This window comes from Pholcus phalangioides, unplaced genomic scaffold (assembly GCF_987345545.1).
Source record: "Pholcus phalangioides strain wild (caught in Gottingen) unplaced genomic scaffold, Ppha-v1.0 ptg000011l_1, whole genome shotgun sequence".
Lineage (NCBI taxonomy): Eukaryota > Metazoa > Arthropoda > Arachnida > Araneae > Pholcidae > Pholcus > Pholcus phalangioides.
Genome location: NW_028301604.1, coordinates 33,737,250 through 33,750,281, shown reverse-complemented (window position 1 = coordinate 33,750,281; position 13,032 = coordinate 33,737,250). Strand labels below are relative to the sequence as shown.

General features: G+C 36.7%; 1 protein-coding gene across 5 annotated transcripts in view; it reads right to left on the bottom strand.

Annotated features, from left to right (window-relative positions):
- The window catches only part of Gmppa (GDP-mannose pyrophosphorylase A), a 156,447-nt gene that overhangs the window by 124,844 nt on the left and 18,571 nt on the right, over positions 1 to 13,032 (bottom strand). For all 5 annotated transcript variants that reach the window (XR_016193564.1, XM_089239489.1, XM_089239490.1 and 2 more), the window contains one exon: positions 7,286 to 7,345. Coding sequence is in view for 4 of the 5 variants with exons in the window: in XM_089239489.1 (XP_089095615.1) it covers positions 7,286 to 7,345 (60 nt within the window). In the remaining variant the exon portion in view is untranslated. The remainder of the gene's footprint in view (positions 1 to 7,285; positions 7,346 to 13,032) is intronic.

The following is a 13,032-nucleotide window of genomic DNA, read 5'->3' as shown; positions in this document are numbered from 1 at the left end:
AACTGGTACTATAACTGAGTTAGTTAAAACATGAACTGGACTGCTTTAAAAAATAGAAGGCCTATTCAAAATTCATGCAAACTTAACATTTATTACTTGGTTAAAATCATACAACAAATTATTTATTATTATATATGCAATATTGGTTGGCCTAGGCCTATACAAGGGAATGCTGAGGTGAAGTTAGGCAGAGACGATTGATGATGCAAAGAAAAAAAAAAAAAAAAGAACCGCACCCAACCGATGGCCCTCATCCGCGAGGAGTTTCAACAGGCATCCGGGAGTATTGTTTTAAAGAATACCATCCGTAAGGAAGCACATCTGATTGGTTTTCATGGTCGTGCTGCTGCCCATAAGCCTTTGATCACAAAGTCCAACCGCGTTGCTCGGTTAATGTGGTGCAAAGCACATCGAAATTGGACCGTAGATCAGTGGAAACGGGTTCTTTCGAGCAACGAATCAAGGTTCACCCTCTACCGTTCGGATGGCAGGGTCTGGGTCTGGCGTCTGCCTGGAGAACGTCTCCTGCCAGAATGCATTGTGCCAACAGTCAAGTTCGGCGGAGGTGGAATTATGGTCTGGGGGTGTTTCTCCTGGTATGGACTGGGACCCTTGGTCCCCATTCATGGCAAGCTCAACGCCGATGCCTACTGCACTATATTGGATGACAATGTGCTTCCTACGTTTTGGCAGTTTTACGGGTGGAACCCTGTTACTTCCAGGACGACAATGCCAGCTGTCATACTGCGAGGTTAACCAAGACTTGGTATGGTGCCAATGGGGTTCATCGAATGGACTGGCCTGCCCAGAGCCCAGACCTGAACCCTATCGAGAACCTCTGGGACGAGTTGGATCGCCGAATTAAGGGGTGCCCTACCCGTCCAAAATCGGTGAAGAAACTGACATGTCTTCTCCAAGCCGAGTGGAAGAAAATACCACTAGCCGTCACACAAGGACTTGTGGAAAGTATGCCCCGGAGGGTTCACGCTGTAATTGCCTCTCGTGGAGGCTCTACCAACTATTGATTTTGAATAAAGTTAGTTTTTCTTTTCTATCACAGGTGTCCAAATACTTATTGGTAGATAGTGTATAATAAATGGTTATCCTGGATAGGCAGCTGTGACATGCAGTGTAGTGAAAAAACATTGTTAAAGTTCGATTTTAAATGAAAAACTGCAAATTAATTATGAACTGGAAAGAGATAGAAAAAATATGAAAATTCAAATAGGAATGAAAAATTCAAAAAGGAATTCAAAAATGAAAATGTTATAGCCAATGTTTAGGGCTCTCATCAGGAGGACACCCTAACATTCGCTTAACACAGAATGTTTCTGAAAGCATTTCTTGGCCTCCATATCCTGAATAGATGCTCAATCCCCAGATGTTCTGCTGTAGTACCATTGAATTCAAAAATGCAAATTCCTTTTTTTTCAAGTTGAGGGAAAAAAGCAGTCAATAGATGCAGAAGGTACAAGTACATACCATATGCTAGTCCTGGTTATGGCAGATTGTGTTCGAAGTGAACAGTTATAGTTATTGGTTTGAGGAGGAAGTAAGTCCAACGTTTAAGTAGGAAACCTGTTTCATGTTAAGATTTTTTTGAGATTTAATGCATTTTGAAAATCGTTGGCATTATTACAGATATGTTTGATGAGAGAAAATTGAGAAAAAACAATATTTTTTTAAACCTTTTTGCTGATATTTGAATTGTGATTAGTTAGAAAATTCACTTTGAATTAAAGCCTTTTCTTTTGTTATGGATACCAGTTAAGACCGTATTGTTAGTAATGTTTATTTTTAAATCAAGGAAATCAGCTTGATTATTGTTGTGATTAGTTTTTTTAAGATTTAATGTGCTAGGATAGACTTGCTGGCTGACTTCGTGGAAGTTGTTGTAGTTGAAGATTATTAAATCATCAATGTATCTGAAACCAGTAATATCACAAGAGAAATTAAATTTTTGTTTTCAAAGTAATGCAAGAAAATATTTGCAAAGCACTTGAAAAACAAGTCCCCATAGGAATCCCTGTGGTTTGTTTATATCAACAAATACCATTAAATAGATGGTATTTGTTAAATTTTGTATTTTCTCAAAAATACAAAATTTTGCAATATTCAATCCATTTGTGTTTTTCCATTTTAATACATACTAGTTGTGGAAAAATTCACAGATATTAAGAATCTCATTATGTGGAATGCTAGTGAAAAGATTTTCAAAATCGAATATCTCAATGGATTTAATTTTATCTGTTGTGAGAAGTTCCGAAACTTTGACATTATTGATGATAATGCCGGATTTGCTGTTGTATCATCAACAATGTCAAAGTTTTGGAACTTCTCAAAACAGATAAAATTAAATCTATTGAGACATTTGATTTTGAAAATCCAGGGCTCCCACTCAAAAAATGAAAAAAAAGTAGGAAAACGCAGGAATAAAAAGTAAGATGGGGAGGGTAACCCCCTTAGACAACATAATCATAGCGTAATGGGAAAAAAACCCTAAAAAAAAAAAAAAAATTTTGCCAAAAAAAAACCATTTTAATTTTGAATCAACTTTTTTTTTTCATAGCACTATTTCAGTTTCCTATAAGAGTGACTCAAGCCAAAGCAATGATAAATGACTTGGTTACAAAACCAATTTTTGGCCAAAACAGTGTACTAGCAACCACAGATAATTCTTTGCTGTCTTTCCTCATATATATTACATTCTTTTTTTGGAGTCTTCCAAAGTGCAGAGCTTGTCAACTCTCTTCGACAAGGCAAGCAAATTTTGAAGACTTACGTTTTTTAAGAATGACGCACATTCGAGACCACTTTCAAAAGCACAGTGCAAAATGTGTAGATTGCAAGATCCGATGTAAATAAGGCAAGGTGAACCTGTTTTACTGCGTCGTCCATCATTTTTTAAAGGGATTTGTTCACATTTTACTGTTCAATGCCAGTGTAATCATTTTAGACAAATGAAGCACTTCCATTTCTAGCTCTTTGCTGAGCATTGTAAATATTGTTTATGCCTCTTCATGCCTTAAAAATACAGAAGACAACTGAATGCTATTGGGTAGCACCAGGATCACCAAACCTAGAATAGGCCTATGTATCCAACTGCTTTGAAATGCAAACTGTTGTTTCACCTATTTGCACCATAATTTTGAATGATGAAAGTTACTGTCCAAGACCACAAAGTAATAAATACAAAATTATTTTTCCCATCCAGACAGAAGTTTTTAATGACTACTATACTTGTTGAACCCTCAAACTAAGCAAATGAAAAATTAATCAACCAACTGGTCCACATACACCCCCCCCCCCCAAAATAACCTTAAAAATGATAAAATTTCTGCTTTGGCAGAATCATTAATTGCATTCTTCAACATTTGTAATATTTGGCAATATATAAATGATTTTCTGCCCAATTAAAATCAATTACACAAATTTTGTCGATAGGATTTGGTAAAAAAAGTAGGAAAAGTAGGACAAAAACTAGAAAGTAGGACATTTTACCAAAAAGTACGAAAAATAGAAAAAGGAGGACGAGTGGAAGCCCTGAAAATCTTCTCAATAGCATTCTACATAATGAGATTCTTAACTTGCAGTCAGTAGAACGTCAACTTGACAATCTGGAGATTACGGGTTCGATTCCAGCTTGTGAAATCTATTTTTTCCCTCTCAAAAAAAGGTATGGTTCCCCCCATAATTGACTGGTATCTCTGTGAATTTTTTTCAGGAGCTCCAGGTCTTTGATCACCTGCTTATATCTCTTCCTTGAGACAGAGCGGTGGGCCATGTTCTGGGTAGGAGAAGGAGGTATCTCTGTGAATCAAATAAATAATTCATTTCTAAAAACATTTTCTATCCAAAGGTTCATTTATTTTCATTGCTTATTAGTAGAAAAAGCTTGCAAAGAAGCCCATTAACTCAGAGAATTTAACACATGGAATTAAGCATGTAATAAATATGAAAGAAATATAGTCTATCTTGCTTATAACGTTCCCATTTATAATGTTTTTGCACTTAGTACGACTAATTTTCATATGGTCCCAAGTCTAGTTGATTCTCATCAAGATTTCCCATTTAAAGTGTTTTCCTGCTCACAGTTTTTTTGAAAACATTATAAGCAGGATCCCCTGTAATTAACAGTTAGACGCACACATTTATATATTTACTAATAAATAAATCTATAAATTCCCTTGTGATTGATTTTCCATTACGTTAAAAAAATCTTTGCTCTCAACATCTTTTGATTGAATTTAAGGCAAATGATATATATTCTCCCCCCTCTCTCTCAGACACTTATCTTTGGATTCCCTATTCATTTAAATCCTTGCGAAGGGATTTCCTGGTAGAATGATTTTATTTCCCCCTTCCTGATAGTCCACCACTCTAATCTATCACCATTTAATTGCCACATATTTTCACACCTGAATATGGGAGATATGTATGTCAGATTTGTGCTGGTAAAATTTAACAATGTGCTTATGTGTGTGTGCCCAGCATTTAGCGTGTTTTGTGTTCAGCAAATATATAGTACCATTTATCTAAGGTGCAACTAGATACTTTCTCAAACAGGACAAACACATTTCGGCACACTGTGTAATATAGAAAAAGCAGTTATAAAGGGTGAATTAAGTGCCCACTCTAGTCCAGAGATCAGGGCACTAGACCTGCCCCAGGTTGCGGCACTGCATCTATCCTCCAAATTGGTAATGCAAGGATTTGAAATTTAATCTATACATATTTGTGTTGTAGGTCTTTGTGATCGTTGTGGCAATCAGATCTTTTCTTCAGAGAAATAGCCAACTCAAAATTGGAAAACCTTAGAAAATTATATTTTTAGACGATTACCACTGCGCAATCGAGGGGTTTTAAACCCGGATTTTCACCAAAGACAAAATCTAGGATGGAAGGGGGATGCGGGGTCTGTGCCCTAACAAAGAAGATAAAAAATGAAAAATATTTTTGAAGAAAAATTACATTCTTATGCTACAGTCGAATACCGTTATAGTGAAAATCTTGCTTTATATAACGAACACTTCTTCTAATCCTCCAAATAAGTTTACATAGGAAAAATGTGAACAACTGGAATTCCTTTGTAACGAAATTTCATTATAACGAAGTGATTTCTCCGGTCTCTTGGAGTTCGTTATAATGGGATTCGACTGTATATTAATTTAAACTGAGTGTTAGTGACTCAATCTCTGTGCCCCTCCAAAAGAAGATTTTGCGTGCATGGCCATGATATTATGATGCAAAATGGTGACTAGCAGCTAAATGGCAAAACTGGTTATTCAAGGTAAAGTTTTTACAGATTTGTTTTTTTTTTTTTTTGAACGATCTCAGAATATGTTTTACAATTTTAACAGGCATTCCAAATCCTCTATGATTTTTTTTTTTAAAAATGCCCATTTGAAATCTTGTAGTAACAAGGCAAATTTACACAGTATAGCCACAAAAGTACCATAATTTCGGGTATGTAACCAGAGGGGGTAGAAAATCTGAGGAATAAAAATTTGGAAATTATGAACATGGCGTTCATTTAGGAAAGCAACTATTGAGGCTTTTTGGATCAAGTGATATTTCCTTCTTTCTTGAGGGACATACAAACTGTAGACAAGGTGACCAATATGGCAACTTTCTACGCAACTTATGAAAGACATAAATCTAAATTGAAAAAATCTATAAATAACTCTTTTTTTTTTTTCTTTTTGATGGTCGCCTGCCAACCTTTCAAAGGTAAAAAAAAAATCTTGTAAATTTTCTCAAAAAGATCCAGCAATTTACTTGAAATTCCGGCAAACATATTAATGCATCATATACTTGTCATTTTAATGCCATGATAAGTACTTACACCACAGACATTCTCACGAAAGCACGGGGGTACCAACAATGACATGTTCAAAAAAAAAAATTTTGAAAAAAATTTCATCAATTGAGAAAAAGTGTCTTTCCCCCATCCTAGGCAAATCCTGGGTAGCCCCTGAGCAGAATAAAATCATCGTGGATGCTATCAGTGATGGATTATCTTGGGTATAAGAACTCTCAAAAGCAGTTGTATATTTCTTTTTTGAAGACATTTGATCAGAGAAAACAAAAAATACACTTCAAAATATAAGGCTGCTAATGAAAAAAGTTCCAGAGGTATCACATTTTGCGTGATGTACTATCTCTGTTATTGTGTTTGCCACATGGTTGTTAATAGATTACAATAATAATTACTCAGGGATATCGGTAACCAAGACCATCCCCCGATAAATGCCAAGCAAACTAAGTAACATTATTGCCCGTTTTTGCTTCAATGCGGTCATCAAGGTATTTTTTTATGGCTACTCGACAAAAGCGACAACTTCAACTGAATATAGGTAGGTTCAGCAAACTACAGCTATCCTGAATAGATGTTTTCCCCCTACGGCAACCACAGTCACTGATGTCACGACATCATGAAAGCTCAGGGAATATCTAAAACAAATTTTAAAAAATTGTCTTCCAAATCTAATTTTCTGCTAAAATCTATAGAAATTTTTCACAAATCTGGAGAAAGGGCAAAAAATCCGGAGAGTTGGCAGGATATTTCAAAATATATACTGTATATACTGTTGATAGATATTTCGAAAATTTTCTTGAAGTTCAAATTATTGATCTGCCCGTTTTTGCTACAAAAGTTCCTGAATCAAACTGCGGAATTTCTTCAATGTAATTTATGGACCCATAATTAATTTCAAAATATCCTAAACTAAATGGATTGATGCACTTGGATATTAAAAGACGATACGGAGGCATTACTTTTCATTTTCGTGCTTGAGAAGATATAAATAAAAAGTTGAAATCAATGTTATTGCATAGATATCCAACTCAAAAGTAGGTCCGGCAAATTATTTTATATATAAGTTTCTGGGCTTATCACTAAGCCAACTCAATATTTCAAAAACTGAGAATTCAATTCGATTTTTAAAATTGATTGATATATTAAATGGTAAAAACACGCAAAATAATTTTCACTTTACTTCAAAATTGAAATTTTGGCAAATTTTAATCGAAATGGGAAAAAAATGCCAAAAAATGACAAATTTCAGAATTATGTCAAAAAATTTTATATCAACTATAAGTTTATATCAAAGAAAAACAAAGTTTCTGGAGCATATAAAAGATACTTTTCCTGTATATACATAGTTACACGTGATGATTTGTAGAACTACAGACAATTTATAGCAGATAATGGGCATGAGAATGTGTTATTTATTTTTCCTCCACTGATGGAAGATTCTTTGTATAAAAGAAACAATTTTATTACCTCATGAGACACTTTATTTTCCACAATGCAACCGTATTGCTGTGACTGTTGCCTTGTTGCCTAGAAAATTCAATAAAACATCAATGAAAACTACAAGTTTCTGCAACTGCAACACTATAAAAAAATCATGAATGCTAATATCACATATTATAATCATTATGACAATACTAGTATCAGAATACAGACGTGCCAACTTTTGGAATCCAGAAATCCAGATATTCTCCCGATGGGGGTACCCCCCTCTCCCCCGGCACTGAAGACATTTAATAAGAGGAAACAATTGAAAAACTTCAAAATACAAAGCTGCTGATTAAAAAGCTTGTGTTTACCGCAGGGCTGTCAATGGAATACACTAACAATTATACAGGAATTTTCGTAACCAAGGGCTTACCCCTGATAAGTGATTGCAGATAAATGCTAAGTAAACAAAGTCACGTCTTTGCCAGTTGCTTAAATGTGGTTAAAAATGGTTGCTCGATGGAGATGACCACAGCTGTCCTCTATGGGTGATTTTCCTAACGATAACGGCAATTATTGACGTCACGACAACATGAAAGCTCACATAAAATCTAATTTTCTGCCAAAATCCGAAGAAATTTTAACAAATCCGGAGAACAGGAGAATGGATTTTTCATCCTGAGTCTCCCGCCTAATTCTGGAGAGTTGGCAGGTCTGAGAATAATATAAATGATTATACAGTCACATTACGATACTTCATGGTTCTGTAACTCCCTAAATTTATATTTAAATGAGAATTGAATCTCTCTGCACTCCTCACACATTCAGAACTCATTACCATTTTTTACAAGAAAATAACACTCTCTAGTTATGGACAAGGCTCCTGCTTATACCTAATGGTGATTATAGGATAGCAATTCTAATAATCACCTTCATTCTAAGATAAATAAATGTGATATCAATTTCTTATCCTCTCCACTCTAGAGTATATGTACCTCATTTTTCATGAATTTAAATGGCTTTTAATTATTCTTTTTGCAAAACATGGGGTACACATGTGTGTACCTAACTCAAATGGTCCTAACAAAGATATAGATCTAAATTAATTTATTGATTAAAAAAAATTATTTTTAAAGGGCATTTTGACATACAATATGAGCACAAATCAATAGAAAAAAAATTTTCAATAGTCAGTGTCAGCTCAGGTGTGAAGAAGTAATACAAAGGCCAAAGCAGGCGAACTAATGAAGTCACTGGAAAAAGATAAGCGTAAAAAATGTGGATGTCAAATATAACTAAAATACAGCAACCCAAGAAAGACAAATTATCACAAAAAAAACTAATAATTATAATAAAATATAATACACTACACTATATAAATACACTAAAAAAAAATTATGGCTGTCTTATATAACACTAGGACAGACAGACATGACCGCTGACTGCCCAGACCAATGCAGATACGAGTGTAGGTGAGCAATAGAATATAACTCATTTCACAAATAAATTTTATAATTAAATATAATTTTTAAACTCTTCACTCTACAGGCACACATAAGCTTACCTAGTTTTTAATGTTTTAAACGGCTTTTAATGATTCTTTTTTTCCAGTTAAGACTTTAGCTATGTAAGATTGTTTTTTTTCAAATTTTTTAAAGGCCATTTTGACATACAATAATCACAAACAATAACTTTTTAGTGTTTGGTTTCGGCTTCTGTTTGAAGAGGATTTAAACCTTGACATTTAATCTCAATTAAATTTTAAATTCGTTAACATCCTAGATAACGATCTCTCTTATACTGAACTACCTAAATACAATAGATAAAACAAAAAATAGAAGCTCATGGAAATGACCTGGTATCGAATGAATTCTTGCAGCAGCTAACACGAAAACCAAGGGAGGTCTTGCTGAAAATCTTTAATTATATTTTTTCATTGTGGCAATGTTCCCAAAAAATGGAAGGAAGTATTTGTATGCCCTATATACAAGAAGGGTGATCCCACAAGGCCAGAGAATTTTTCATCCTGTCTCATTGACTGCCACAGTTCTTAAACTTTTTACATGCATTCTAAATACTAGATTAAATACTTGGCTGATTGACTGGACTGCAATTCCTGAGGAACAGGCAGGATTTCGAGTGGGTGAGTTGTGACCAACATATTTTTACTCTCAATTATTTAATTCAGAGAAAATTACCCAAAACTACAAGGGCCGTTTATACATACTTTTCGTTGACTTCAGGATGCCCTTTGACTCAATCGACTACACAATTCTTTGGAATGTTCTCAGAAGAATAAGCATCAGTGAACACTTCATCAGGATTACTAAGAATATTTATTCTAAAGCTACAGAGCAAGGACAATTTTTTTCCTAACTAATAAATGTGGGAAAGATGGCGCCACATGCCGAGATCGAGTTGGCGACTGTGTGTGGGCGCGCGTGCGCAGGGAGTGGATGAGGAGAAGGATTGACGACGCGGTGGACGGAAGATGTCCAGGAATGATGTCTGTAACTGTATATGATAAATAATAATTATTGTTTATGATTAAAATCTCACAAATATGGGGGATCTTGTCGGGATGATGGATGGATTGATTTTCAAGACGACGACGATCGTTCCTGAGATTTTCAAGACGACAGTTTCTTTCCAGTGATGATGCCATTCCAAGACGACGCCGGTTTCTTTCTAGTGATGACGCTATTTCAAGACGACGATTTCAACTCCTTTTGAAGGAAGACGGTTTCCATTCGATGATGACGATTCTCACTGATCTACGATGGCAACGGCAGATTCCTTTTGACGACGACGAATCTCACTGATCTACGACAGCAAAAGCATTTCAACGAAACACACTAATCAACGACAACGATTTTTAATTCACGGTGAGTGCGTTTTAATCAGTTTCCGCCGAACAGAATGTTGATTTGTTTGGGTGAAATCCCTCAAATTAACGCTAACATAAAGAGCGCGTCCACGAAGATTGTTAAGAAGTTACATGAACTCATATTCGGGTCTGAGGGTGATAGGGGAAATCGAAAGACACTCAGAAATTTCAATGGTCTTCGGTGCGAGCATGGCTCCGAGGAATACGAAAATCGACTGGCTCTAATTGTTGAGCAATGGAGTGATACAGATCAGTTGCTGGTTGCAAATTTCCTGTGCCTAGACTGTGATGTAAGACGGGATCAACTGCCAAAAAACATTTTATCAACTCTTATGGACTTGAATGGCTTGAATCAGAAACTTCAGGCATCTGACGACGAAGAATCCGACGATGAAGACGACGACCATCGTAGTGTTTCCATTTCCAATTACGAAGAAAAGCTAGATGACCAACGATGTATGACAACTCGGACTCATGAACCGACCTCAGCGTTACAACAGATGTCAGAGACTCCGCTTCCGGTAAATGACAACAAATCGATAGTTCCAAGACCTGGTTCTGCTGATTCCCAGTGCTTCACGATGAACTTTGCCATGAATCTGAAAGATGTCGAGGACTCGATACAGCCATTTGATGGCACGAGCACCTATCCAGTCGAGAAATTCATCGAGGAGCTGGAAAACATGGCTCCGATTTTCAGGTGGCCGGAGTTGCATTTGTTTGTGTTCGCGAAGAAACGACTCAAAGGTCTCCCAAAGTTATTCATCCAAGGTGAGAGAGGTATCAGCTCATGGGTGATCTTGAAAGATGCGCTCCTGGATGAGTTTGGTTCAAAATTCAGCAGTGCTCAAATACATAAGATGTTATCTGAGAGGAAACTAAAAAACGAGACAGCACGTGAATATTTCTTACATATGAAGGAAATTGCTAACAGAGGCAATATCGAGGAAGCTGCAATTATCAAGTATGTCCTAGACGTCATTCCAGAGAACAACCACAAAATCTTGCGATACGGTGCGACATCGGTGAGAGAGTTCAAGGTGAAGTTGGTGGTGTATGATGACATGAAAACTAGCAATAGTCGAGGCTATCGCTATCCAACACCTTCGACCGAGTGTCAACGTGAGGGCGAAAACAAGTCAAGACCTTCTTACAACCTGATGTCAAGACCAGATGTGTTTCAAAAAGCTAGCATCAGATGTTACAACTGTGGAGAAAGAAATCTCTCAAAAGACTGTAGAAATAAGTCGCGTGGCGTTAAATGCTTCCGGTGTAATAAGTCCGGCCACAAATCAGCTGATTGCACGCAAAAAAGATGTGAATAAAACAGTCAGTGTCCCAGATAAATGTAAAAGAAATAATTGCCAAAAATCATAGAGATCATGGATAAAGTAGATGCATTACTTGATTCCGGAAGTGACATAACCATGATCAATGAAACTTGTCACTGTGAATTAGGATCACCCAGTATTTGTTTTGATGATGTAACATTGATGGGTATAGCCGGAGAAAATGTTTCTCCCTTAGGTTTTTTTACACTGACATATTCATTGATAGGCACGCTGTTTCCACGAAAGTGTACGTCATAAAGAAGCTCTGCAATCAGATGGTCATGGGTGCCCATGTTATATGTAAAATAAACATCTCTTTCACTGAGAGGGGCATCGAAGTTGGTGGTTTACGTGATGACCCTGAGACTTCTGTAAACTATGCTCAAATCGTGTTTACAAGACGACCAACCAACGGCAGTGAGTGAGAGAAAAACGCTTGATTAACAGACGGTGATAAGACTAAAGCGGAATCATCAGCATCGACAAATTGTGTTTCGTTGACAGCTGTGGTGAGTGAAAACGAAGTTGACGTGGGACATATCATAAACAAGAACGTTAAGGAAAAGTTAGAAAAGAGAAGTAAGCAGATTGAGCTGGAAGACAAGTGTGTCATTGAACACCTGAAACAACAACTATCTGAGATGACGAAAAGACACCAAATGGAGCTGATATTGAGACTGAATGAAAGAGATGGAACTGAAAGCGGAATTCGAACGAGAAAAAGAGGCTTTGTTGACGGCGCAGAAGAATCTCCTACAACGGGAGAAAGAGATGAAGGCATTAAAAGATTCGTTACATCAAGCCATTGACAGAACTGTTTCATGGTGCATGGGTGAAATGCAAATGAGAGTTGAAACACTCTTGAATGAGACTTTGATACCTCAGAATGCGGAAATAAAGGAACATCGGAAGGCATCTAAGAAACAGATGGATGAAGTGACAGACGAAGAGAGGAAGACATTCAACTCAAGACTGCAGATAAGTGTCGTGCTGCTGTTTTGATCATGATCAAGGCATATCAGGTTGAGGACTTGAAGACGCAGTCGGAGTGTCGAAACCTCGACAGACTGGTGAAAGTCAAGATGAAAGACACATACGACAAGATCGGTGATTATGACGTACCATTGAGAATCGTCAGCTCTGCTGAGTGCATGATGAAGTGGATGTTCCGGAAAAACAGATCTTCCGGGGAGGAAGATTTGCAGGATGGTCGATTGTGGGAAAGATGGCGCCACATGCCGGGATCGAGTTTACGACTGTGTGTGGGTGCACGTGTGCAGGGCGTGGACGAGGAGAAGGATTGACGACACGGTGGACGGAAGATGTCCAGGAATGATGTCTGTAACTGTATATGATAAATAATAATTATCGTTTATGATTAAAATCTCACATAAAATGCCAGTAACACGTGGAATTCTACAGGGTGAAATTCTTTCTCCTAACTTATTCAGTCTATATTTGAATGACTTAATTGAATCCTTGAATACCTGACCCCTATGGATCGGACAAGAAACAGCAGGTCACTGTCTCTTCTATGCAGATGATACTGTCGTTGCATCCAAAAGTGTGAA